The 21,438-nt window shown below is 48.7% G+C and overlaps 2 protein-coding genes across 3 annotated transcripts; one reads left to right on the plus strand and one right to left on the minus strand.

Moving 5' to 3' along the window:
- Positions 1–1,226: 1,226 nt before the first annotated feature.
- LOC122364101 lies at positions 1,227–3,773 on the plus strand. Its single transcript, XM_043334171.1, has 5 exons — positions 1,227–1,491; positions 1,879–2,054; positions 2,298–2,468; positions 2,785–2,964; positions 3,321–3,773. Exons 1-5 carry the CDS (start codon positions 1,465–1,467, stop codon positions 3,469–3,471), a joined length of 705 nt encoding a protein of 234 aa, XP_043190106.1. The 5' UTR covers positions 1,227–1,464; the 3' UTR covers positions 3,472–3,773.
- Positions 2,376–20,970, minus strand: LOC122364100 (glutamate receptor ionotropic, delta-2-like). 2 transcript variants are annotated; one of them, XM_043334170.1, is made up of 10 exons: positions 20,710–20,949; positions 19,822–19,952; positions 17,902–18,087; positions 14,993–15,151; positions 11,367–11,550; positions 10,803–10,967; positions 10,017–10,142; positions 9,564–9,732; positions 8,693–9,261; positions 2,376–2,448 (listed from the first exon to the last, which is right to left on the minus strand). In XM_043334170.1, the coding sequence occupies exons 1-10, from the start codon at positions 20,795–20,797 to the stop codon at positions 2,441–2,443; spliced, it is 1,785 nt and encodes a 594-aa protein (XP_043190105.1). In that variant the 5' UTR covers positions 20,798–20,949; the 3' UTR covers positions 2,376–2,440. The 2 variants fall into 2 exon arrangements, with proteins under 2 accessions (XP_043190105.1, XP_043190104.1); XM_043334169.1 differs by lacking the exon at positions 2,376–2,448 and having other exon boundaries at positions 7,958–9,261; positions 20,710–20,970.
- Positions 20,971–21,438: the final 468 nt, after the last annotated feature.

Genomic DNA, 21,438 nt, shown 5'->3' on the forward strand with positions numbered 1-21,438 from the left:
AATTGAAAACCGTGACCTTTCGTGACCTGACCTGACCTTGACCCGTACTTAGTATGACCCCTATACACACATGGTACCTTCACTAGGCCGTTTGAGGTCATTTTTGGTGAGTTTCGAGCAGCAGCTATCGATTCCGCTGTCCGTAAGCCTAATCATGCAAAACCCCTGAATTTGACCTTTGACCTGACCTTGACCCGAAAGTTGACCTCAATCTTAAAATCTTAAGAGTGCTTTGGGAAGGTCTCGTAGAGACCTTTCGAACGCCGCCTCGCGGGGCTCGATACGACCATTGCTTCTCGAGATAACAGGGGGGGGGTCGGATCCGACCCCCCCCCCCCCAGGCTGTCGTGGGTACGGAAATAGCCCAGGCGGTGCCGGGTTAATCTATACCCATACAGATCCATCTGCAACATACGCATGATGCCGTATGACGCTAACTCTCCGGTCCCCAGACTTAACACACTCTGCCAGCTGCGCCACCGAAGATATGTGAAAATGTGACATTGAGGTACTTTTTTAGATGTCGAGACAACGAGGTGTTGATCACAGCATTGTGTTGCTCGTAGGTTGTGTGGACCGTGGTAATCGTTGCATTTATCAAGCTCAGCAGCAAGCTCAGCAATTGTGCGCCAAGACCGATCATAGCCGTTTTCGCCAAGACCGATAATAGACGGATAGCCCGTCGTTTTCACGACGGGCTATCCGGCGAATGCACCTGATTTGACCAAATCTGCACCAAATTTCTTTTACAGCGAATATCTTCATCTTGTGAATTTATTTCAGTGTTTAAATCGATGATGCTGTCTGATAATATGACAAAGCAGGCATATAAGCAATTAGTGCAACCCTAGCTGATAGCTGCTAAGAGACACACTGTACCTGATTTGACCAAATCTGCACCTAATCTGTACCAGATGTGCACCAAATGTGTACCAGATGGCCGTCGTGAAAACGGCTAGCGTCTTATTGCGCTTCGGAGCACGCTCTGACCGGTTAATAAGATTCCAATCTAATCGAAAATATTTACCTCCGCTACCTTCCATTACCTGTTCATGCGCCTATCGAGGCTGATCCATACTTCTCGGTCCGTTTAGTAGCCAGCTGTCAATCATAGCACATTAGGCAACTGGAGCTCAGAAAGAAGCGCTCGGGCTCCTGGCGACAGTGGAATCGCAGTCCGTCCTCGATCCGCTCATCCTCTTTGCGCTGTGTGTGTCGCTGTGCCCGTCCTGTGACCCCGTTAGCGTTCCAACGCTACTCGGCGGTTGGAGGAAGGTGGAGGGACTTTGGTCCGAGCGTTATCATTCCCTCGCAGACCTTCTGCCTGAGCTGAGTGAGTCTCCGCTCCTACTGAAGAGCCGACTCCGTGAAGACTTATCTGTCCTGTACGTCATAAGTTTTCCTTTCTTTGACACGAGAGTCCGTCAACCTGCTGTGCTCAGATTGGTGATCGGTTCTACTGCAATGGTTCTGCTCACGGCAATCGTTCTGGTGAGTACGATGTTTTGCCTTATGATTACTTGAGATTTGACGTAACAAAGTAAGTTGTTGCACCAATGCTGGGTGGAAGGCGATAGTACTAAAGAATGTTTTCCGATTAATATTATAGAAATAACACCTTTAGTTGAGGTCACAGAGTTAAAAGAGAATTATTGTTTCATGATGATGTAAATACCTAATAAATCATTCGGTACGAATGCATTCAAAAGATGCATATTCAAAAAGATAGACAAAGCTTGATAGACAAATTTAGTTACTTGATTCGTAATCGTGGAACATTGAGCACTGTGTAAAATGATCAACAGTGTCATCATCTAGCCTGTCATGGATACTCAACAATAATAATTGTTTACCACCACATCCTAATGTCCCCTGCAGGTTTGTGCGGCGTCGGCTGCCGAGGGTGGCGGCTTCACCTTCGGCGACGTCTACGGCACAGACATCACCTTCGACGGCGTGCCCTACAACCAGCTGCATTACGAGCTGGACTTCCCCAATGACTCCTTCAATCTGGACCTGGAGGCGCTGGACGCGCCACTCAACCAGACGCTCAGGTAATAAACGTAACCGACAGATGCGTCATATATTTAGATGTTGGGACAGTTGCACCTGTAACGACTTTGGAATGCCCGTTCAAGTAATGAAGCAACAATAAGATTAACTTTAGACTTCAAAAGCGTGAGCCAAAAACTTGTGCGCACCAGAAACTTGTAAAATTGTGTGCGACCTCTACTCAGAATGTATTGCAGCAGGCTAAAGTAATGGATGTTTATGACAGGTGATCTTATTTTACGCAGGTTCAAACGTCAGGCGGATGCGGAGACGCGGGCCCTGTTCCGCTCGTGGCCCCAGGGCTCGACGCTGACCGCTGCGTTCGGCTTCATCATCCCTTTCCGGCCCAGAGGACAATTCGAGATGAGGTTTCCGTTCATCTTCTTCATCAACGAGCTGCTGCGGAAAATAAACAGGTCAGAAAGAAGTTGACACCTGTGGGAATAGAGTCAGAATCAAGCAAAGGGGTATTTGATTACGTTTTCATGTGTTAGGAAAATAATGGGCTTGGTGTCCATTCCTGTCCTGAAACCGCTTTAGAAGTTCTATCGCCAGCCGTTTTAAGTTGTCGTATACTTTTTGTTGACTTTTGTTGGAGGGTTTATTGCGAAGGTCCAAGCACGGGTCTTCAGTGCCATGTGTCCTATGGCCCTTTCTCATATTCTCCCGCAATCCTTCCGGCAAGTGACGCTGTGTTATCCCTTTTGCTGACAATGGCCCCTCCCATTGCAGCGCCTACGGCCGCCACTTTGTTCACGAGCAGTTCTCGATGTACCGCTCTCTGGAGACGGGGCTGGCCGACGGTCTGGCCATGGAAGGTCGCGCCTGTGTGCTGAGGGCCATCTGTGACGCTGCTGAGCTGGAGCTGGCTAAGTTCAGCCTAATCGGAGAGATGCTCAGCGTGCTGCTCACGTGAGTCGAGATGGCATGGGCCAAAGGCTTACATTTAACGCGAAATGAGTCGACACAATGACACACGACGTTCAGTCACTTGATACGTCAGTATCATGGCTGACGCCTGACACTCGCACGGGATGGTACCTACTTACAGGCCGACTCTTGTCATAACCGGTCACTTAATTATACCTAAGTTTCAACGCTGCAAATAATATTGCATTGTGATATGCATTGTGTACAAGTAAAATTAAAATAAGATAATAAATAAATGAATAAATAAATAAATAAATAAAACTCATGAAGCAGCATCAAAATGCCTTCATTATTTTGGTATCAGGTAATTTGCTGACCAAGTTTCTGCCCTATTTCAGGCCAAAAAGGAGCCGTCTGTCTGAAATGGAGGAGTACAGCATTGCCTACAAGACAGGCAAAAAACATGGCAACTGCAAGAAATACTACCCAGACTGCACACTGAGCCTCCAGTCTCTGTTCCCAGCCGCCTGGCTGGCCAGGAAGAAGTGAAAACAAATGATAACAAATTTGAATTTATCTATCAAGACTCGAGAGTAGTTCTTTTGTTTGAAACGGATGCGGATGGAATCGGTTTTGAGTGTATTTAGTGTGATGAGATAATGATTAAGACAGGTCTCAGGTTCCGACTGTACAGCGAGCCGTTTTTTTTTACTCTTTCCCATTTTTCTTTTTAAGAATACTTTTATCTCGCTTGTTTGATATAACTGTTCTGTTTATGTGGATGAAGTTTAGTACGAACTACGCAATGCAATGTATTTAATCTGTGAAGTGAAATAAATAATAAAAAACGATGTCGATGATTTTCGTATCGTTCATGTTTCACGTGTAAATGTGTTTAATACAGGCTCTGACGTAGAAACATGCATGCCCGTCACCATGTCATACCTGTTGACGCTTTTCAGCGTTCGGCGTGCTAAATCGATACTGGCTGTCCTCTTACACCACACCTCACTGCGGGCAGTGGTTAGCGTTTCATGTCGCGTCATATAAACGCCTGGGGGCTCAGGTCGATAGGACCTCACGCTCGCGGGCCGCCGCCATTTACTGAAGGCAATCAGTGCGGGCCCTTAGCCACTGTCGAGGTCATAGTTGGCGCTGAGCAAAACGGTCTGCCACGCTGTGAGACTGGAAATGACATGCTCAATCACGTGGGGTTACTCAATCTACCGAATGACTACATGGAAGGTTTGATAGAAAAGGGCGTCTTAGAAGTGCGCTTATGCCTTTGGTGTGAAGAGACGTCCAAGCACGTACTGATTTTACTGGTCATGTTGCTTGGAAAGAATGATGAAGCGGATATGAGTTGGGCTCGTTGAGTTGGTTTGCACAGCTCTCTTACCTCCATTTTCAAAATCATAGATATTACATATTGTCAAAGCAGTTTCCCTGAGCCTTTGCAGAACATCACGTACTTACCAAACCAAATCGTTTACACTGTGATCCGCACTACTTATGGTGCCTGTACTCGTATATTAGCATGATGTGACGCACAAATGAACAAAACTGAGCGAGTCTAGACACCAGCAACGTCTTCGTCACAGCACTGAAGAAAAGACGGTACATAGGGCAACCACATATCTATAGACATGAGAAATGGTCAAACTCACTGTGGTCAAAGAGATGCCGCCTTTCAGCATAAAACGCACTTATGGTTTATACAGTAAATGTAGGTACACACGAGCTTGTAGTACGTGTACGAACGAGTGTACGAGTTTACGAACTGTACGAGCTTTCGTTAGAATCAGACACAGTCAGAGTGAATAAATATTCATCACATTAACAAGGTCACACCTTTCTATCTCTTCTCTCTCTCTCTCTCTCTCTCTCTCTCTCTCTCTCTCTCTCTCTCTCTCTCTCTCTCTCTCTCTCTCTCTCTCTCTCTCTCTCTCTCTCTCTCTCTCTCTCTCTCTCTTTCTCTCTCTCTCTATCTCTCTCTCTCTCTCTCTCTCTCTCTCTCTCTCTCTCTCTCTCTCTCTCTCTCTCTCTCTCTCTCTCTCTCTCCTCCTCCTCTCCCTTCCAGCGCTACACTCCTCCATCTTTTGACGTCACCGATCGATACTTACACCGCCTGAGGCCGTGTGTGACACGCCGTGAACAGACTCCGCTCCGAACCATCGCTAAGACACGTGTCTGTCCGTCTCTGCGTTTTCTAGGTCTGTTTGTCCACCTGTCTTATCAATATCCCTGTGATAATGTCAAACTTATGGATAAGTCTGTCTGCGATTTGTGTTCTGCAAGAGAAGGACAGGAATAGAAAACACCAGGAAGAAGGAGGAATAAAAAGAAGAGGAGAGGAGATGAGAGGAAGAAACGAAAGACGAATGATTGTTTCCGATTAATTGTGGAAGGTACTAAAATTATTTAATTTTCGAATTGTTCCCTTTTTGAGCGTGTGAGGTCACGTCTTGTTTTCGTACCAACCGCATTTAACAGGTACAAACGTACATTCACATGAAAACCGGATGCAGTGTGATGAATTGTACTGGAGCTCGGCCACCGCTCGTAACGGATTTTGTCGAAAATGTGTGAAATGTATCTGAATTGTGCAGCAGTGCGGAGGTGTTCCGGACGTGTGTATCGCTGCAACGTGACCTTTGCGTGATTTAACGGCGGGGCTCACGAGTATAGGGCAAATGGATTAATTATTCAGAACACAGAGGTAGCATTTGGGGATGATGGGCAATTTGGAGGCAGATATTCTTAATTTCTTTTCAACGACCATAGAAGAAGTTTCCATAGTACCATGGTGTTATACCATTATCGTCATCACGAATTTCGATTTGGCGTTCGAGTAAAGAAGCGGTAATTTGATCAGCAAAAACGATGATATCATGTTTCTATGATTTTCTTTTCAGTTTTGCTTGGCAATTAGGAGGTTATGATAGCGTTTTCCGCATATTTCCGCTTAGCTATAGATCTCTCTTCTGCCATTTGTGCCAGGATACCACCGAACTTCATGCTTCATTTACAACAGCGCCGTTCGAATATGTCATCTGTGAAATGTGCCACCGATCGTACAAAATCGCGGTCTTCAATCTGCTAACTACTGACACGTAATGTTTCCGATAGCTTGAAAAAATGTGTTGGCAGAAAATATGTGTTGTGGAAAGAGGTACCAGACCTTGGTTAAGTTGATGCATTAGAGGAATACACGCTGAGCTCTCTTCCCCGAAACGTGCATTCATTAGTATAAGCTCGGACCGTTTCTCGCTATCCCCAGAAATGCAAAAGTGTGCATACCTTTCACCACTGGCGGATCCAGGCTTGCGTTTTGGGGGGGGCCAACTCATGCAGGAGCCAAACCTAGGGTACCCCCAAATCCTGTTTTCTCATCGGATTTAGGCCACTTATTTTTCGTCACAGCCCTGACACTATGAATATTTTTTTTAACTAAAAGTAAAAATATATAAATGGTAGCCCATCCGACCTATGCCTTTATATTACTTTGTAAACACTTACCATTGCTTTTGTCGACCAGTTAACCCGCTTCGAGTCAGTGCTTGGGTCCCTTTGCGGGCCGGGAGGTGGTAAAACACCCCCTGTCTAACTCGGCTCCTGGGCCAGGCACTGATTGAACTATGTTTCATTATCGCTTGGGGGAGGGGGCAAACGGGCCACTTTAGGCCTCTGGGAAGGGGGCATGGCCGTAAATGCCCCCTCCCTGGATCCGCCAGTATAAGAGACCATTGGAGCTGCAGTTGGGTACCTCAGACGTCAGGGTACGCCCTCAGATGTATAGGACTCGCATGGAGACCTCTTATGCTAACTATAGTGGACTGAAAGGACCCAAAGGAGCCTGTCTAGGGGTCCCGGAGATAGACGTGGGCCCTCAGGAGCCCGCCAGAGCCCCCAATGAGGGATAAGTGAGGGATACCAAGTGCCTGCCATTGCATATTGCATAAGCCATAACGCCATTATTAATCAATATGATATGTATCAGTGGCAGATCCAAGGGGGGCCACATGGGTCATGACCCCCCCCCCCCTTGGTGCCCGGGGGCACCACAGGCCTGTCAGGGGCACCACCGGTCTAGCAGGGGCACCACCAGCCCGCCAGGGGCACCACAGGCCTAGCAAGGGCACCACGGGCCTGTGAGGGGCACCCCAGGTCTGTCAGGGACACCAGAGACCTGCCAGGGGCGCCGCCAGCCTCGCAGGGGCACCATGGGTCTGTCAGGGGCACCAGAGGCCTAGCAGGGGTACCAGTACGGAGTACCACAGGCCTTACAGGGGCACCACCGGCCTTGCAGGGGCACCTTGGGCCTGTCAGGGGCACCACAGTCCTGTCAGGGCCCAGGGGCACCAGCGGCCTAGCAGGGGCACCACCGGCCTCGCAGGGGCACCACCGGCCTCGCAGACAACACGGCATCACGCAGGGGCACCTTGGGCCTGTCGGGGGCATCACGGGTCTGTTAGGGGCACTTTAGGCTTGTTAGGGGCACCACAGTCCTGTCAGGTCCCAGGGGCATCAGCAGCCTAGCAGGGGCACCCTAGGCCCGCCAGAGGCACCACAGGCCTGCCAGGGTCCAGGGGCACCACAGACCTAGCAAGGGCACCACGGGCCTGTCAGGGGCACCTCAGGCTCCCGTGCCCCCCCCCCCCCCCCCGGATCCGCCAGTGATGCCTCACCACGCGAAACACCGCCAACTCCCAGCTACCGCGCCATAAACACGTGCCAACAACAGTCTTTTTTGAATGTCGACTCCACTCGCGCAACTTTTGACTGACCCTCACTGCTATCATATTGCTTCCATATTATGCTGTGGAAAGCTTTACTTCACCAAGTGTGCTAAAAACCTCCATCAAGGTATATTTTCTTAACAATTTTTCTGACGTTTTGGGGGGGGGCCAAACAGGCCACTTTAGGCCTTTGGGGGGGCCATGGCCCCCGTGCCCCCCCCCCCCCTGGATCCGCCAGTGCCTTTCACGGCATGAAGGCAATTGGTTGTCGAGTTGCTTGGATTAAAAGTATACTTTTGTACCTCACTTCAACTTCAAACATACTCGGTTTGAATGTAGGGTGTTACGTTTCGAGTAACCAGAATACATTTTCACATAGACTGTCGTGCAAACAACATCCATATACATACATAGTTGACAGTGTGCCTAAGTATACGTTAATGTTCCACGCGTGGACCCGTACTAGCCATTGCATATTGGACGATACACTATTTGGTGTCTCTGACAGCCATTTGCCCTTGTTTACTACTTTTCTACATCGTGAGTCCTGCTTACAATGGAAACTGAAGATGAAGCGACTGTGTGACTAACCCTGTCACCATCACAATTCAATATCACATCCCTAGAGCTAGTTTATAATAACGTGCTCCAACTGACTCGTGTGCGTCGTCGCATTACACTGACCACTGATCACAGGCTTCCCTCCAGTCATTGCACAAGTCCACAATAACCGTTTTCACGACGGATATATGGTACACATTTGGTGCACATTAGGTGCAGATTGGGTCAAATTAGGTCCATAGTTCTTTTTAGTAGGTTTCCAGCTAAGGAGCAATTGTTGATTATTTGAATGATTTATCACGTTATCAGACGTAAATTTTCTTTAAAACATTTTCATTGACATAGGCATTTGACAGCCTTGAACATGAGACTCCCGAGGGGCATACCTCAGTCAGTCTAGCGATCGGGTCGCCCGGTGGGGTGACGAGGCCGTCCCTTCAGCCGGCGGAATATACTCATGAGCTGCTCACCCCTGTCCTCATCCACCGGTACGGGTTGTAATCCCTCGCCAGAGCGAACAAACATGTACGGACGTCCGTTTATCCTTCTGATGTTGGACCTCATGTCTTGGATCACCTCTCGGTCGCTCCTGGTCAGTGCTCGCTGATCCTCGGGCTTGGACGTATCTCCCGAGGGTGACGTATTTCCCTTGGACCTCCTTCCGTCAAGGTGCGGGTCCGCGAAGGGAGACGCCCAGATGGAGGACATGTGCCCCGCCGGCTCCATCCACGCCCTGTGGACGTTGGAGTCGCTCTTCGCGTGCAGCACCACATGACGGACCCCAGAGATTGTCGGTGGATCCTTTGACTGTGTGTTACCTCGGCGGTACCGGCGCACCAACCAGGAGAGAGTCAGCTCGAGCGCCAGCAGCCCGCAGGCAGAGCCGTATGCGACCAGCATCACCCAGAAGACCATGCGCAGCTCGGAGCGGCGCAGCTTGGTGCCCTGGATGCTGTCGGAGGCCTCGCATGGAGCAGAGTCCACGGCGGCGTCCTGGCTCCACTTGGGAAGGATTCCGGTCATCACCAGCCACTGCAATCTGTGGGATAGGGGATGGATCAGGTCATTGTCAAATTTCGCAGCTTGCGAAGCAGACAGGTTCATGGTCGTTAGTGCTTTATACGCTTCACTTGCAAGAGGCGGGCTACCATGTGGCTGACAACTTCGGTAGGCATCTTGATGATGGCTTGCGGTAACGAATATCGTGGTCATTTTCACGTTTATTATCAAACTACACTACTCGCATCACAAAATATGGTATGTAAGTCATTTTTTCGTGTCATTTACCATATTGAGAAAAAAAAGTTTAGAATTTAAATAATAACGATGGAATTCACTTACGTTGGGTCGAAGACGTCGAGAAGCGGCGAGCCCTTCGGCGCCGCCAGGGCCAGCTTGAAGTACTGATCCTTCAGCGTCACAACGTAGACGCTGCACGTTTGGTTGCTCTTGTGGTAGTCTTCCATCATCATGGCCTTCAACTTGGTCACCTCATCGATGTACACGTATCCTGAGACAATGGATGGGTCATCGGGTTCACTTTACCGCTCACGTCGCTGAAAACGGGCAAGTGCAAAGCAAATTGCGCTTTGACAGATTCATCAATGTCGTGCAAAGGTCTCTGTATGCTTTGGATATGTTCAGTGTTCACTACAAAATCAATTGTGAAATCATCTTCAGACTTTCTAATATATAGTCAATCGGCATTATGCGGGCTTTAAAAAAAAAAATATGTAGAATTCGTTCACTGTAACACAACGGCAGCAGCACCAGCCCTCCCCACCGGTTCCTCACCTCCGCCGCGGACCTTGCGTACGATCTGAGCGGGCGTCTCGTAATCACTAATGAACGAGCCTCGGCCTTGCTCGTACATTGCGCGCAATGTCATTGAGCCGTCCACAAACATCTGAATGCTGTCACCTAGAAAAGGCAAACACATTTGCTTATAATCATACAGCAATAAAATACATGTATGGCTCATTAGCAGTATTAAAAACCTTAAAATGTCCAACCAGAGCGCATCCATTATTCGTTCAACCGACCCGAATTTAGCGGTAAAGGCCTGGCTACACTATGCGTTTTTTGCTTGCGTTTTCTGCAGGTTTGCGTTTTTTGCGTAATATCGTTCTAGAAAAAGTTATAATTAATATAACTTTAACATAAGTTACATACAAAAGTTAATGTTGTTCTTATATTAACTAAAATTTAACATAAAAAACATCACAAAACGTAATATCGTGTATTTTTATAAAACGATATTACGCAAAACCCGCAAATCCGCAAAAAAAACGCACGCAGAAAACGCATAGTGTAGCCAGGCCTTCAATGCATTACGCATGAATACATTCGTGTTTCTGCCAACTTCATCTGCAAAAGTTGTATCACTTTGAACTTCTATGAGTTTAGGTACTTACATAACAAGTCGCGCTTACGTCATAAGCTTACATACTACACAGTACACAGGCCATTAGACCTACATTTTTGTAGCATACATGCCATTGTATATAAAGAAGCCCATGGCACTGTCAATGTGTGTGAATTTATGATTTCACCGCACCACCGCTACTAAGCTTCACTCACCGGCAGGTGCGAGCCAGGCTTGTTCACTGGCGTATAAGTCGGCCACCGTTTCAATCTCCACCTTCATACTGGAGAAGGTCAGGTAGGCGGTCAAGTTGGCAGTGTAGAATGCCGTCAGTACCGTGATGTAGATCCACCACGTGGCAAACAACATACGAGACGAATCTGAGGGGAGAGAGAGAGAGAGAGAGAGAGAGAGAGAGAGAGAGAGAGAGAGAGAGAGAGAGAGAGAGAGAGAGAGAGAGAGAGAGAGAGAGAGAGAGAGAGAGAGAGAGAGAGAGAGAGAGAGAGAGAGAGATTTGGCCGTGGTCACTGACAGTGGGATTGTTGGTGACAGGCACTTTTTTGTGTGAGCGGTGTTTATGTAGTTTCCTCCGAAAGTTTGAACTCCAGCTGCAAGGCACTGATGCCCCTTGCTCGTTTCCTCACCGCAACACACTGTTCCCTCACAAGTGGTTCGTCTCTCTATCCCTCACCAATGGAATACGCAGGTCTTCTGTTCCTTATCCAGTATCCACTCACCTTCAGAAATCCGTCCCCATTCCCCACCCCCTTTCCACTCACGGGTGATGGGCTGCAGGGTGGTGCCCTGTTTCATCAGACCTCCGTAGACGAACCAGATACACGACGTCAGCGGAATGATGCGGTTTAGATGAACGTCACCGGGCGCCAGCCACACTCTGAACCGTATGATGAGCCAGATGAGAGGTCCCATCAGCAGCATGGACAGCAGGATCACGATCCATACCTGGGGGTTAAACGGAGACGGAGGGATATAGTTACAGACGGAGACACAGTCAGAAACGGAGGGACACTGTTAACCCTCGCCCGCACATGCCATTTTCCCATCCTAGAACGCACATGGGGGGGGGGGGGTTGCCACCCCCCCGCGCCATTTCGTTCCTGTTGGAGATAGAGCTTAGCGGTAAGGACCAAAAAGATTCTTTGGGAAGAGACGAATCCAATGATACCCAGTTTTACCTTCTCAGGTCAGTCATTGACCTTCCAGGTCAGGTCAAACTAAAAATGTTGCTATTTTGGGTCAACGTTGGATATCAAGTGCGCTGCTTACCATATACCGATGACGATGCTGTTTTCTGGTGCCAAGCCAGCTAGAACCTCTTTGTCACACTACCCGACCAGATTTTTGCTGCTGAGGTCATGTCAGGTCAAGTTAGGTCAAGGTCAATAATGTGTGTTTGTATGTCTGTGTGTGTCTGTGTGTATACTTATGTGTGCACCGATTGTTTTTGTGTCCATATTACATGAAATCATGATCTGAGAAGCTTTTACCAAAAATGTAGTCAAAAAACTTGACAAAAAGTAATTTCCGCTTACCTAAAACGCAATTATCTTAGATGACCTAGGTTGACCTTGACCTTGACCTTGACATCTGTACATCGTCGAACAACATGTTCCATGATAGTTGGGAGGTAAGACTGGCAAAAAAGGCCGAAATCAATGTGTCAAAAGCTCACAAGGCCCATAGCCAGCGCAAGATGTTGAGAATTGGCCATTTGGGTCATGACATGACCTGGAAAACAAGGTCATATCTCCAAAACCAAAAATCACAGAAACTTGAAATTTTCAGTGGACATCAAGAAAGGATAGAGGAGCAGCTATACGAAAAATCAGCCTTCTAGCTCTAAAAATGTTGAGTGCAGAGCAGAAAGACTACCTGGGGGGGTGGCAACCACCCCCCCCCCCCCCATGTGCGGGCGAGGGAGATGGAGGAAAGAGGTCAGAGACGGAGTATTTGACCAGAGACGGAGGGAAAACAGAAGCGGGATAGTTTAATGGACAGATGCAGTCAGAGACGGAGGGAGATCAAAGCTGAGGTGAATGACGCGATTTATTAAATAAGTGGTGTTATAAATGTCCCTGCAGCGGGCCACTTAGTATGTGACGCGATAGGGATTCCCTGCCATCAGATAGCTATGTTCCAGTCCAGCCATTCTGTAATCCTCTGGACTAGCCCAGTAGATATATTAGCGGTGGTCTGGTGGAAGTTGCCGTTTATTTGCAAATCACTAACATAACCATTTGCATAAATCGTGCTTGTAAAAATCAACACTGCTTTGCTGATCTCATAATCTCTAAACTGGCCGACCAGAAGTGCGACAATATATATGATTTACTGACAAAGTGAGGCGAAAATGTCATAAATCAAGATACTTTGTAGATAATTAGCGGACCATAACTCGGCTCTAGCACTTCGTGGAACATCTCCAATGTGTGCAGCTACTTCGCCATACCAGTGCATACAGTGGTATATTAGGCACCAGCAGAGGCAGTTGACCACTGGAGACGGTCCGCTGTTCGGCTGAGCAGCGTACTGCCGTTGATCTGCCCTCCATACTCCAGCTGTGTCTATTCTCCAGTTGTGTCCACACACAGCTGAGATGTGGACGCCGCTGACGGTCCTACTGCTGACCTACCGTCTGTGCGCGGCCGGCGCCGGCGCGCACGACATTCCCCTGGAGTCGGCGATCGGGGCCGGCCCAGAGCGGCTCCGGGCTGTGGAGCAGAGGCTGTCGCAGCTCTCCGCGCACCTGGCACAGCTGGACGGCCGACTGGAGGCGCGGCTGGCACAGCGGGCGGACGGCGAGTGGCGGCCCGAGGACTGCGCGGCCGTCCAGCAGCGGCACAGGCTCAGCGGCACCTACACCGTCTACCCGCCCACCTGCGGCAACGGCGGCGGCATCCGCGTCTACTGCGACATGGAGACCGACGGCGGCGGCTGGACGGTCATCTCCCGACGCGACGACGTGCCGCACCACCAGGACTTCAACCTCAACTGGCAGAGCTACAAGTGGGGCTTCGGCAACCTCAGCGCCGAGTTCTGGATGGGCAACGAGTACCTGAACCTGATGACCAGCCTGGACCAGGTGCAGCTGAGAGTGGACCTGAAGGACTGGGAGAACGGCACGGCCTACGCCACCTACACCCCGTTCTCTGTGGGCACAGAGGAGCAGAAATACGTCCTCAAACTCGGAAAGTACGAAGGAACGGCTGGCAATTCTCTGGCCATAAACAATGGAATGAAGTTCACTACTAAGGATCAGGACAACGATGTCTACGCACAAAATTGTGCGGTTTTGTATCCAAATGGATGGTGGTTCAAGGAATGCTTTGAAGGGAATCCTCTAGGAGAATACAAGAAAGGTACGGTCCCTGCTTGGAAAGGTTTGGTTTGGAAACACTGGAAGGGAGAAAAGTACTCCCTGAAGTTTGTCGAGATGAAAATCAGGCCCACACAGCACACAACCTGGTGCCACAGACTCCTATAAGCTATGGCGATCGAAGCCTTTCAACAGCTTTTGTCATTCCGCTGCCCGGGGTGCTGTCTATTGTAAAGTCTAAAAGCTCGAATATGTTTAAGAATGTTTAGTATGTATGACTGGAAAATTTCCTAACTATTTTACTCTTCTGCATGTAGTGATCAATAGTGAGTATTATTATAATAGCATGACTGCGCCTGCCAATCGGAAATGATCCGAATGTGGCTAGCTAAAATGGATCAGAGAATATGCACATTGCAGGGCGCAATGTGCACATTGCAGGGCGCAATGCGCAGTGCGCATGCTGTTTCACATGTTCCATGATATGCCTTCTGTGCAACTACAGTTCGTTGACGCGCTACTGCCTTCAGTCGCCATCGGCACTGCGTTTGTGTCGTCAATGTTTTGTTTGTCTATAAAACGTCTTTGTGTAAATATAAAATGCTTCTCGCCAATTGAAATCGTGTCTCAAATGCATACGCAGGCTAAACATGCATTCCAGCGGGCGGTAACACGAATGTCTTTTTAATCCATGCAATTGCACCTAGCTTGAAACAAACAAGCGCTAGGTCTTTCACACATTTTCGAGATGATATAAGAAGAAATGCCGTTCGATCACTTGTGCACGAAAGTAGTGGAATGTATCGATTGGTATCGATGATCCCTTGGATATATGTTCTCTCACACTGCGGCAAACTTCATTACCGTTGCAGTGACTAATGACCATGTCACTCGGCCCACATAACTGGAGAAATGTCCCAGTCGCCCGGCCACAATCACATGCCCGCCTGGTGAAATGGCCATGCCAGTTACCACTCTAATGTTGGCCTGCTTAATTCGCTGGTGAAGGGTCCGAGCCAGTCTTATTGTCTCACTCGCTGAAACGCTTGCCATTCCGTTCTCCCTTACCTGGCTGGTGAATGGGGCCAGTAGCGAGTCGTCGCGGGTCTGCGCGGTCGGCCTCTGAATCAGCAGGCCGATCTGCGAGTGTCCCACTGTCTGTCCAAAGGCCACGGCGTCGATCCTGCCGCTGGTGGCCGCCAGGAAGCTGGCCGTCATATTGACCTCCTGAGGACACAGGGGTAGATGTAGCTGACCAGCTGGGGTGGGGACGGGGGGAGGTGCTGCGGCTCCCCCACCGGCGGACGGACGGTAGGGTGTCATTTCGAGGTATTCTAGTCTGTTTTATTAGTTTATGCCGTATAATGTAAATAAATCGGGAATGATAAATTGGCATATGTCGAAAAATTATTTCAGAAAAACAAACACGTACTTTATTTTACAACTGTATTCTGGGTATCGAGCTGAGTAGCGAAAATGCCTCGATAGTCTACAAATGAAACAAAGACATTTTTCTGCAAAATAATCATGATCGTTAGATCGTTATGCGCCTTTAGGATCACATCACATCAGGTACAGCAGTTTCATTGAGTAAAGATAGAATCCATCAGGTACTGCACGTAAGTCGCCAATCACACAGGCTTATGCACACAATGCTCGGCAGCTGTGAGGTCTCGTTCGTTCGTTTCATTACAGGTAGATGCTGTTTTTTCAGGAATGCATATCGAAAATATGCCAGGCTCGAGTAGTCTGGTACGCTGTAAGATGCTCTGGGTACCTGCGTGAGAGCCTCATATCACGGCTCCTATTGACCGAACGTGGTTTTGCGTGACCGGGGAAGGGGGGCTCGTAACGTAGTAACATATCACGTCCCCTAATTATGTGACCCCAGCACTGATGAAAAAAAAAACAGGGATGCGGAGCCGTGGAAATTTACGACGGCTCCGGCTCCTGCTCCGGCTCCGAGTAGAATGGTCCGGCTCCGGCTCCGGCTCCAATGCTCAGTACATCCCCTATGCAATTAAATACGGGTGGAAGAGAAAAGACGATGGAATTGGTGCACGCTGCTTCTGTATTTCCATACCAAGGCTATTTTCATATTTTGAATACCGCATGTTTTACTGCCTTGAACTGTTAAACCGAACTAGGTCGATAATTTTTTCCTCTTCCAAAAAAGGAGCCGGAATCGCCCCCTTTTTTGACGGCTCCGGCTCCGGCTACGGGCAAAATATTTCGTCTCCGGCGGCTCCGGCTCCAGCTCCGGCTCCGGCTCCGCACCCCTAGCAAAAAAGGCTCAAAGTGCCTCCAGTTCAGCACTTTGTAATTGCATCCACGGAGAAGGTCGACGATGAATCGCAACGCATGACTCCTGAAGAGGTAAGTGCTCCGCAACTCACACCTAAGAAGTGATCTATTGTTGCAATCTATATATGTGCCTAATATCATCTTAATCGAAGGTCAAATACTAAGGCTATGGCAGCACAAACTTTTCTGGAATATACCTAAGTTCACACCCGTTAGAACAGTTGACGGATGTTACTGTTTAATGTATCTTTTTCAGTGCTGACATATTGATTGGGATATAAGTACTATACCATCAATCCAAACAACAATGGCAGAACTTGGCCCGAGAGAAACGCGCTGAGCCAGCAACCGAGGACACTGGCAACTTTCGATTGATAACGTGGCTAAAGATAAATTAATTGATTTAACGAGGCGGTAAAATCTTGTCAAGTTTCTTTCCATGAAATAAATAAATCTTGACTGCGGCAAGCGTTTCGAAAGACTAATTAGAAACAGGTAACAACACAGCTATTCTTTGTGGATATAAATTACTTTAAACGACCTTTTTGTATAGCTGTGCATTTATAGCCTCGCCTAACGTAATCGTTCGAAGGATTCCCCGCACAATGCAATTATCTACATCCAGGCTGATTTATTGGTACGCATTCGGTAAAAGCATCCATTGTCTAAGGGCAGACACGTTTGTTTTATGGCGCCGCACACCGCTGGAGAACGGCTCGTTGAATAGACCCCAGTCGTGTCGGCGGTCGGCCAGACGGCCGGGCCAAGGCGTTACAGGGCGGCCGCTAAAAACGCAATGACATTTACTCCACCAGGAATCTCATACTTTATGCAGTGGTCGTGTTGTTTGCAGTGCGGTGCGACTCGTGGCTGTTTGCACAAAAACCTTGTGATGCATGTCTTACTATCGTTGTATTCCAGCTGTTGAATTGATAAGCACTGCGGCTGAGGCAGCGGCCATGTTATAGCATTGTGGTGCATGCAGAATGCAGCTTTAGTCTAACATGCACGCACGGTTACCGTGTTCTGGCTTCATTCCTTGCATTTTGCCTGGCAATATGGCCCGGGTGCTTTTGACCGGTCAGCCCTGTCTAGCCTTTAGGATGTTTTGTACCAAGCTGTCCAATCAAAATCGTCCAATCTCTCTGTCTTTCCGCACATTTCTGACCAGCTGTCTGTCTTATCGTACCTTTCTGACCAGCTGTCCCGTTGGCCATATCCACTCTGTCTGTCTTACCGTACCTTTCTGACCAGATGCCCGGTCAGTACTGCCCGGTATAGTGACCGTGTCTTACCGTACCCTTCTTATAGCTGTGTGTTTTACCGTACCTTTCTGACCAGCTGTAGGGCGTCTCAGTCTTACCATACCTTTCTGACTAGCTGTCCCGTTGGCCATATCCACTCTGTCTTACCGTACCTTTCTGACCAGATGTCCGGTCAGTACTGTCCGGTATGACCATGTCTTACCGTACCCTTCTTACAGCTGTGTGTTTTACCGTACCTTTCTGACCAGCTGTAGGGCGTCTCAGTCTTACCATACCTTTCTGATTAGCTGTCCCGTTGGCCATATCCACTCTGTCTTACCGTACCTTTCTGACCAGATGTCCGGCCAGTACTGTCCGGTATGACCGTGTCTTGCCGTACCCTTCTGACAGCTGTGTATCTTACCATACCTTTCTGACCAGCTGCCCGGTCAGGCCCGTCCAGCTGCCGTCGGACAGACTCGGCACTCCGCCAGCGGCCGGCTGGGACGGCACAAACTCAGTCGAGAAGTTGAACACGCCGGCCAGGAAGTCGATCACCCGGAACGACCAGCGGTCGGGCTCGAAAGGCGAGCTCAGAAAGGCCGGCGTCGGCAGCTGCGGAGATAGGGGCGTCAACATGGCGAGCTCAGGAACGGAGAGCAGAGGCCTCTCACACCAATTGGATTCTGTGGCACCGTACAACCACTCCAAGACTCTACTGTGACAATTTACCTACAAATTCTTCCAAGCACCTGTAGGTTTACGTTATGAGCTAGCAAAAAAAAAATTGCCAATAACGCTAGGCTAGCTTTCTTGAAGAATCTTGAGCTCTTATTCCGGTTTTACGATTCTACTAACAACGTATTTTGGTGCAAATGAAAATTTTTGACGATTCTTTATTTTAAATTCGTCCGGGTAAAAAATGATTTGAAACAAGATTAAAGAAATGTAGGTACAGGAGAGTGGGGAAAGATGCCCAGGGTTTAACTATGTCATATATTATTCGAAAATGACGATCGGAAAGCCAAAACTTGGAGTTTCAACGGAAGCCGACATCATTTTACTCCAAAAATATCACACTTTCGTGCCTGAAATATGATAACTTTTTTTGCTATTAAGCATTTTCCTGAAGAAGTGAAAGGGGGCATCTTACCCTACAGGGTGGAAAAGACGCCCCCTGGCGTTGGGTAAGATGCCCCCTGCACTATAAGTGACATAAATGGGCACGTGAATCGCCTGAACGAATCAGTAGTCCCTTCGAGCCTGCAGTAGACACCAAACGTCATCGTAAGGGCCCTCAAAAGTAGTCGTAAGGGGCTTCAGAGGTCATCGTTAGGGCCATCATAGTCCAGCGTGGCCAAACAAGCCTCCGTGGTGGCGTTCGGAGACCACTGTGGGGCCCTTATAGGTCTTCATGATGCTTGAGGGCCCTCGAGCCCATCGTGGGGACCTCAGATGCCAGCGCGGCCCTTGGAGCCAACGTGGGAGCCCTCAAAGGATGTCGTGAGGGGCCCTGGAACCAATAATGGGGCCCACAGAGGCCATCGTGAGGGCTCTCAGAGTCAGATGCCGCCCAAAAAGTCGCTGTGTGGGCCGAGAGACCGGCATGGGGAGCACCCGACCGTACCGGACTCTCAATAAGTCCCAGATCGGCTTTTGTCTCTCATCACAAGTATGTAATAAATGATTTGACGGGCTGCTTGAAGGACAGCCTACGGATTTAGGGGGGCGTCTTTCCCCATCAAGACACTGGGCATCCTACCCCAAGGTACCGAAGTAACATTAAATCAGCACAATTTGTTAGCCATAAAACTACACCCTGAAACAAACTGTTTGGGACACAGTACACGCATGTTAATGTATCACGACTATAGCAAGGGACGCAAAAATTATCTACCTTCTTTGATATTTACAATGTTTTGACGCCATTTTTTTTTTTGAAAGCAGCAAATAAAAAACATGCAATCACCAGCCAGCCGTTGCCTAACTGAGCTTCGCAACTTTTTGTGCAGTTAACACGGCAGGCTTCCGCTTTACGCTAAGAACATTAATTTCCAGGTTCGATTATTTGTTTCCCCGCTAGAGGGGGTGGGGCGTCTTTCCCACCCTGGGCATCTTACCCCACTCTCCCCTAATTCATACAGAATACGGCTCTTACATATAAAAGTCACAAAAAGAGGGCTTTTGAAACCCATTGGGTAATCGTCATGTGCAATATTTTGCTGCTAAATTAAAATACCGTTGTTCAGCTTCTGCGCCTAGAAACATTTGTAGAGAGAAAAAAAGCAAGAAAATGGTGCCGTCATTACTCCAGAAATAATTAAAACAACCGAACAGTGCTGAGCTCACCCGTTTGACGGCCATCCTGATGGTTTGTCCCCGCAATATTTCTGGGTTGATCCCGCGGGCCAGTTCGTTTAGCTGGCCATCAGAGGACCGTAGACTCCGGGTGACGGCGTCGCAGGCGGCGCTGGTGGTGGCTGAAAGGGGGCGGAACGGAGACTCGGAGTGGTTCACATGGTTCATGGGGCTCTTCAGGAGTCTGTTTTATTATGCTGCTCAAGGACGTTAGCCCGAGTCAGCATCGATGATTCTAGTCTGATCGAACTTTACTACAGTTTACGTAACGATCGTTAACATATTGTATCTTTCCGAAAGTTACGATCGGTCGAATAATTTGTGTTCTCGAGCTGAACTACACATATACGAGTATTTGCAATGGTTTCGTAAAATTGTGTCCACTTAGAGTGAACTGGTATCCAGGCTGGAATAAATCATTTGCATCACCTTTCCAAGGCAGGGTCCTTTGTATTGCTCTTTTTCTCGTATTCTTGGCATTAGATCAATCACGCTAATTTGTTTGGCTTGCAGAGCCTGCGCTAATGAAGCATATATGAATGCATATTGCATAAGTCGTGCACGTGCCTGCTGGGGGATTCTGGTGACTGATTGTTGACACCTCGGCTGCCGCTGAGGGTTGGTCGAGTGTTTCACTCTCTACTTGGCACTGATAAGGATGCAGTTCCACAACGAAAGGCATCTCCTCTTCGGTGGAAGTTTTTGAAAGACCCTCTAAGACCGTTCGTGTAAGGAGACAGTTACGCTGAAGGAGAACAGTCAAAGAACCTTGCTCAAGCCTTGCTTGAACCTTGCTTTGTCACTCTGACTGCCTCGCTGTATGTCACCCTAACTGTCTCACTGTTTGTCATCCTAACTGCCTCACTGTTGGGTACTCACCGTCCCACTGCTCCGGTGTAATGGAGCTGTCATGAGGCAGACACACACTGTTGACCAACATATGCACGAACGCACGGGTGGTGGCCATGATACGTTGCCTTGCCCCACAGGCGGGTCACCTGACGTCACCTGACGGGTCACTGAGCCACCTGACGGGTCACTGAGCCGCCTCGGGGTGCCCCGCGGCCCACCCCGTGCCGAGCCCCTGGCTCCGCCGGCCGCGGCTGCCCGCCCGCCGCGGTGGTCAGCCCGCAGGGAACTGACCCGGGTCGCAACCCCCGGGCCCGGGCGCACGACACAGTGCAGTCGGTGCAGCGGCCCGCAATCGGCACCGAGGGGAGGAATATGTAAGACTCTGTCTTCAGTTCACCGAGGGCTGAATGGTATTGATAGGGTGGGGGTTATTGCAGAATTACGCAGTTGCAGATAACCAGCAAAATACGGGAGCGCTGATAAACAATCGTTCCAAATAATATTCAGCAATAAGTCAGCACACGTGAGGACGAACTAACAGCTTCTCAAGTGCAGCTTAGCTCAAAAATATTCGTTCATTGTGCTTTGGTTGTTCAATGTGCATGGTATAGCTATAGCGTTTAAATGTCACCTTTAAAAAAGAAAAGAAAATAAAAGATGTGAAGGAGAATCGCATAGCATACATTGTGAAACGTATTAGTTATGCATTGGCACACGTAATGCCGTTAAGTACATACGTATGTACCTATGCCTGGC

Source organism: Amphibalanus amphitrite, unplaced genomic scaffold (genome assembly GCF_019059575.1).
Source record: "Amphibalanus amphitrite isolate SeventyFive unplaced genomic scaffold, NRLGWU_Aamphi_draft 000656F_arrow, whole genome shotgun sequence".
NCBI classification, from domain to species: domain Eukaryota; kingdom Metazoa; phylum Arthropoda; class Thecostraca; order Balanomorpha; family Balanidae; genus Amphibalanus; species Amphibalanus amphitrite.

Excerpts from the sequence above, each read along its gene's own strand:
- LOC122364101 (XM_043334171.1), top strand. The coding sequence starts at position 1,465 with ATGGTTCTGCTCACGGCAATCGTTCTG. Across the intron at positions 2,469-2,784 it reads CTGCTGCGGAAAATAAACAG|CGCCTACGGCCGCCACTTTG; the intron begins GTCAGAAAGAAG and ends CTCCCATTGCAG. Across the intron at positions 2,965-3,320 it reads ATGCTCAGCGTGCTGCTCAC|GCCAAAAAGGAGCCGTCTGT; the intron begins GTGAGTCGAGAT and ends GCCCTATTTCAG.
- LOC122364100 (XM_043334169.1), bottom strand. The coding sequence starts at position 20,797 with ATGGCCACCACCCGTGCGTTCGTGCATATGTTGGTCAACAGTGTGTGT. Across the intron at positions 15,152-17,901 it reads CCGGGCAGCTGGTCAGAAAG|GAGGTCAATATGACGGCCAG; the intron begins GTATGGTAAGAT and ends CTGTGTCCTCAG. Across the intron at positions 9,262-9,563 it reads CTCGACGTCTTCGACCCAAC|ATTGCAGTGGCTGGTGATGA; the intron begins GTAAGTGAATTC and ends CCTATCCCACAG.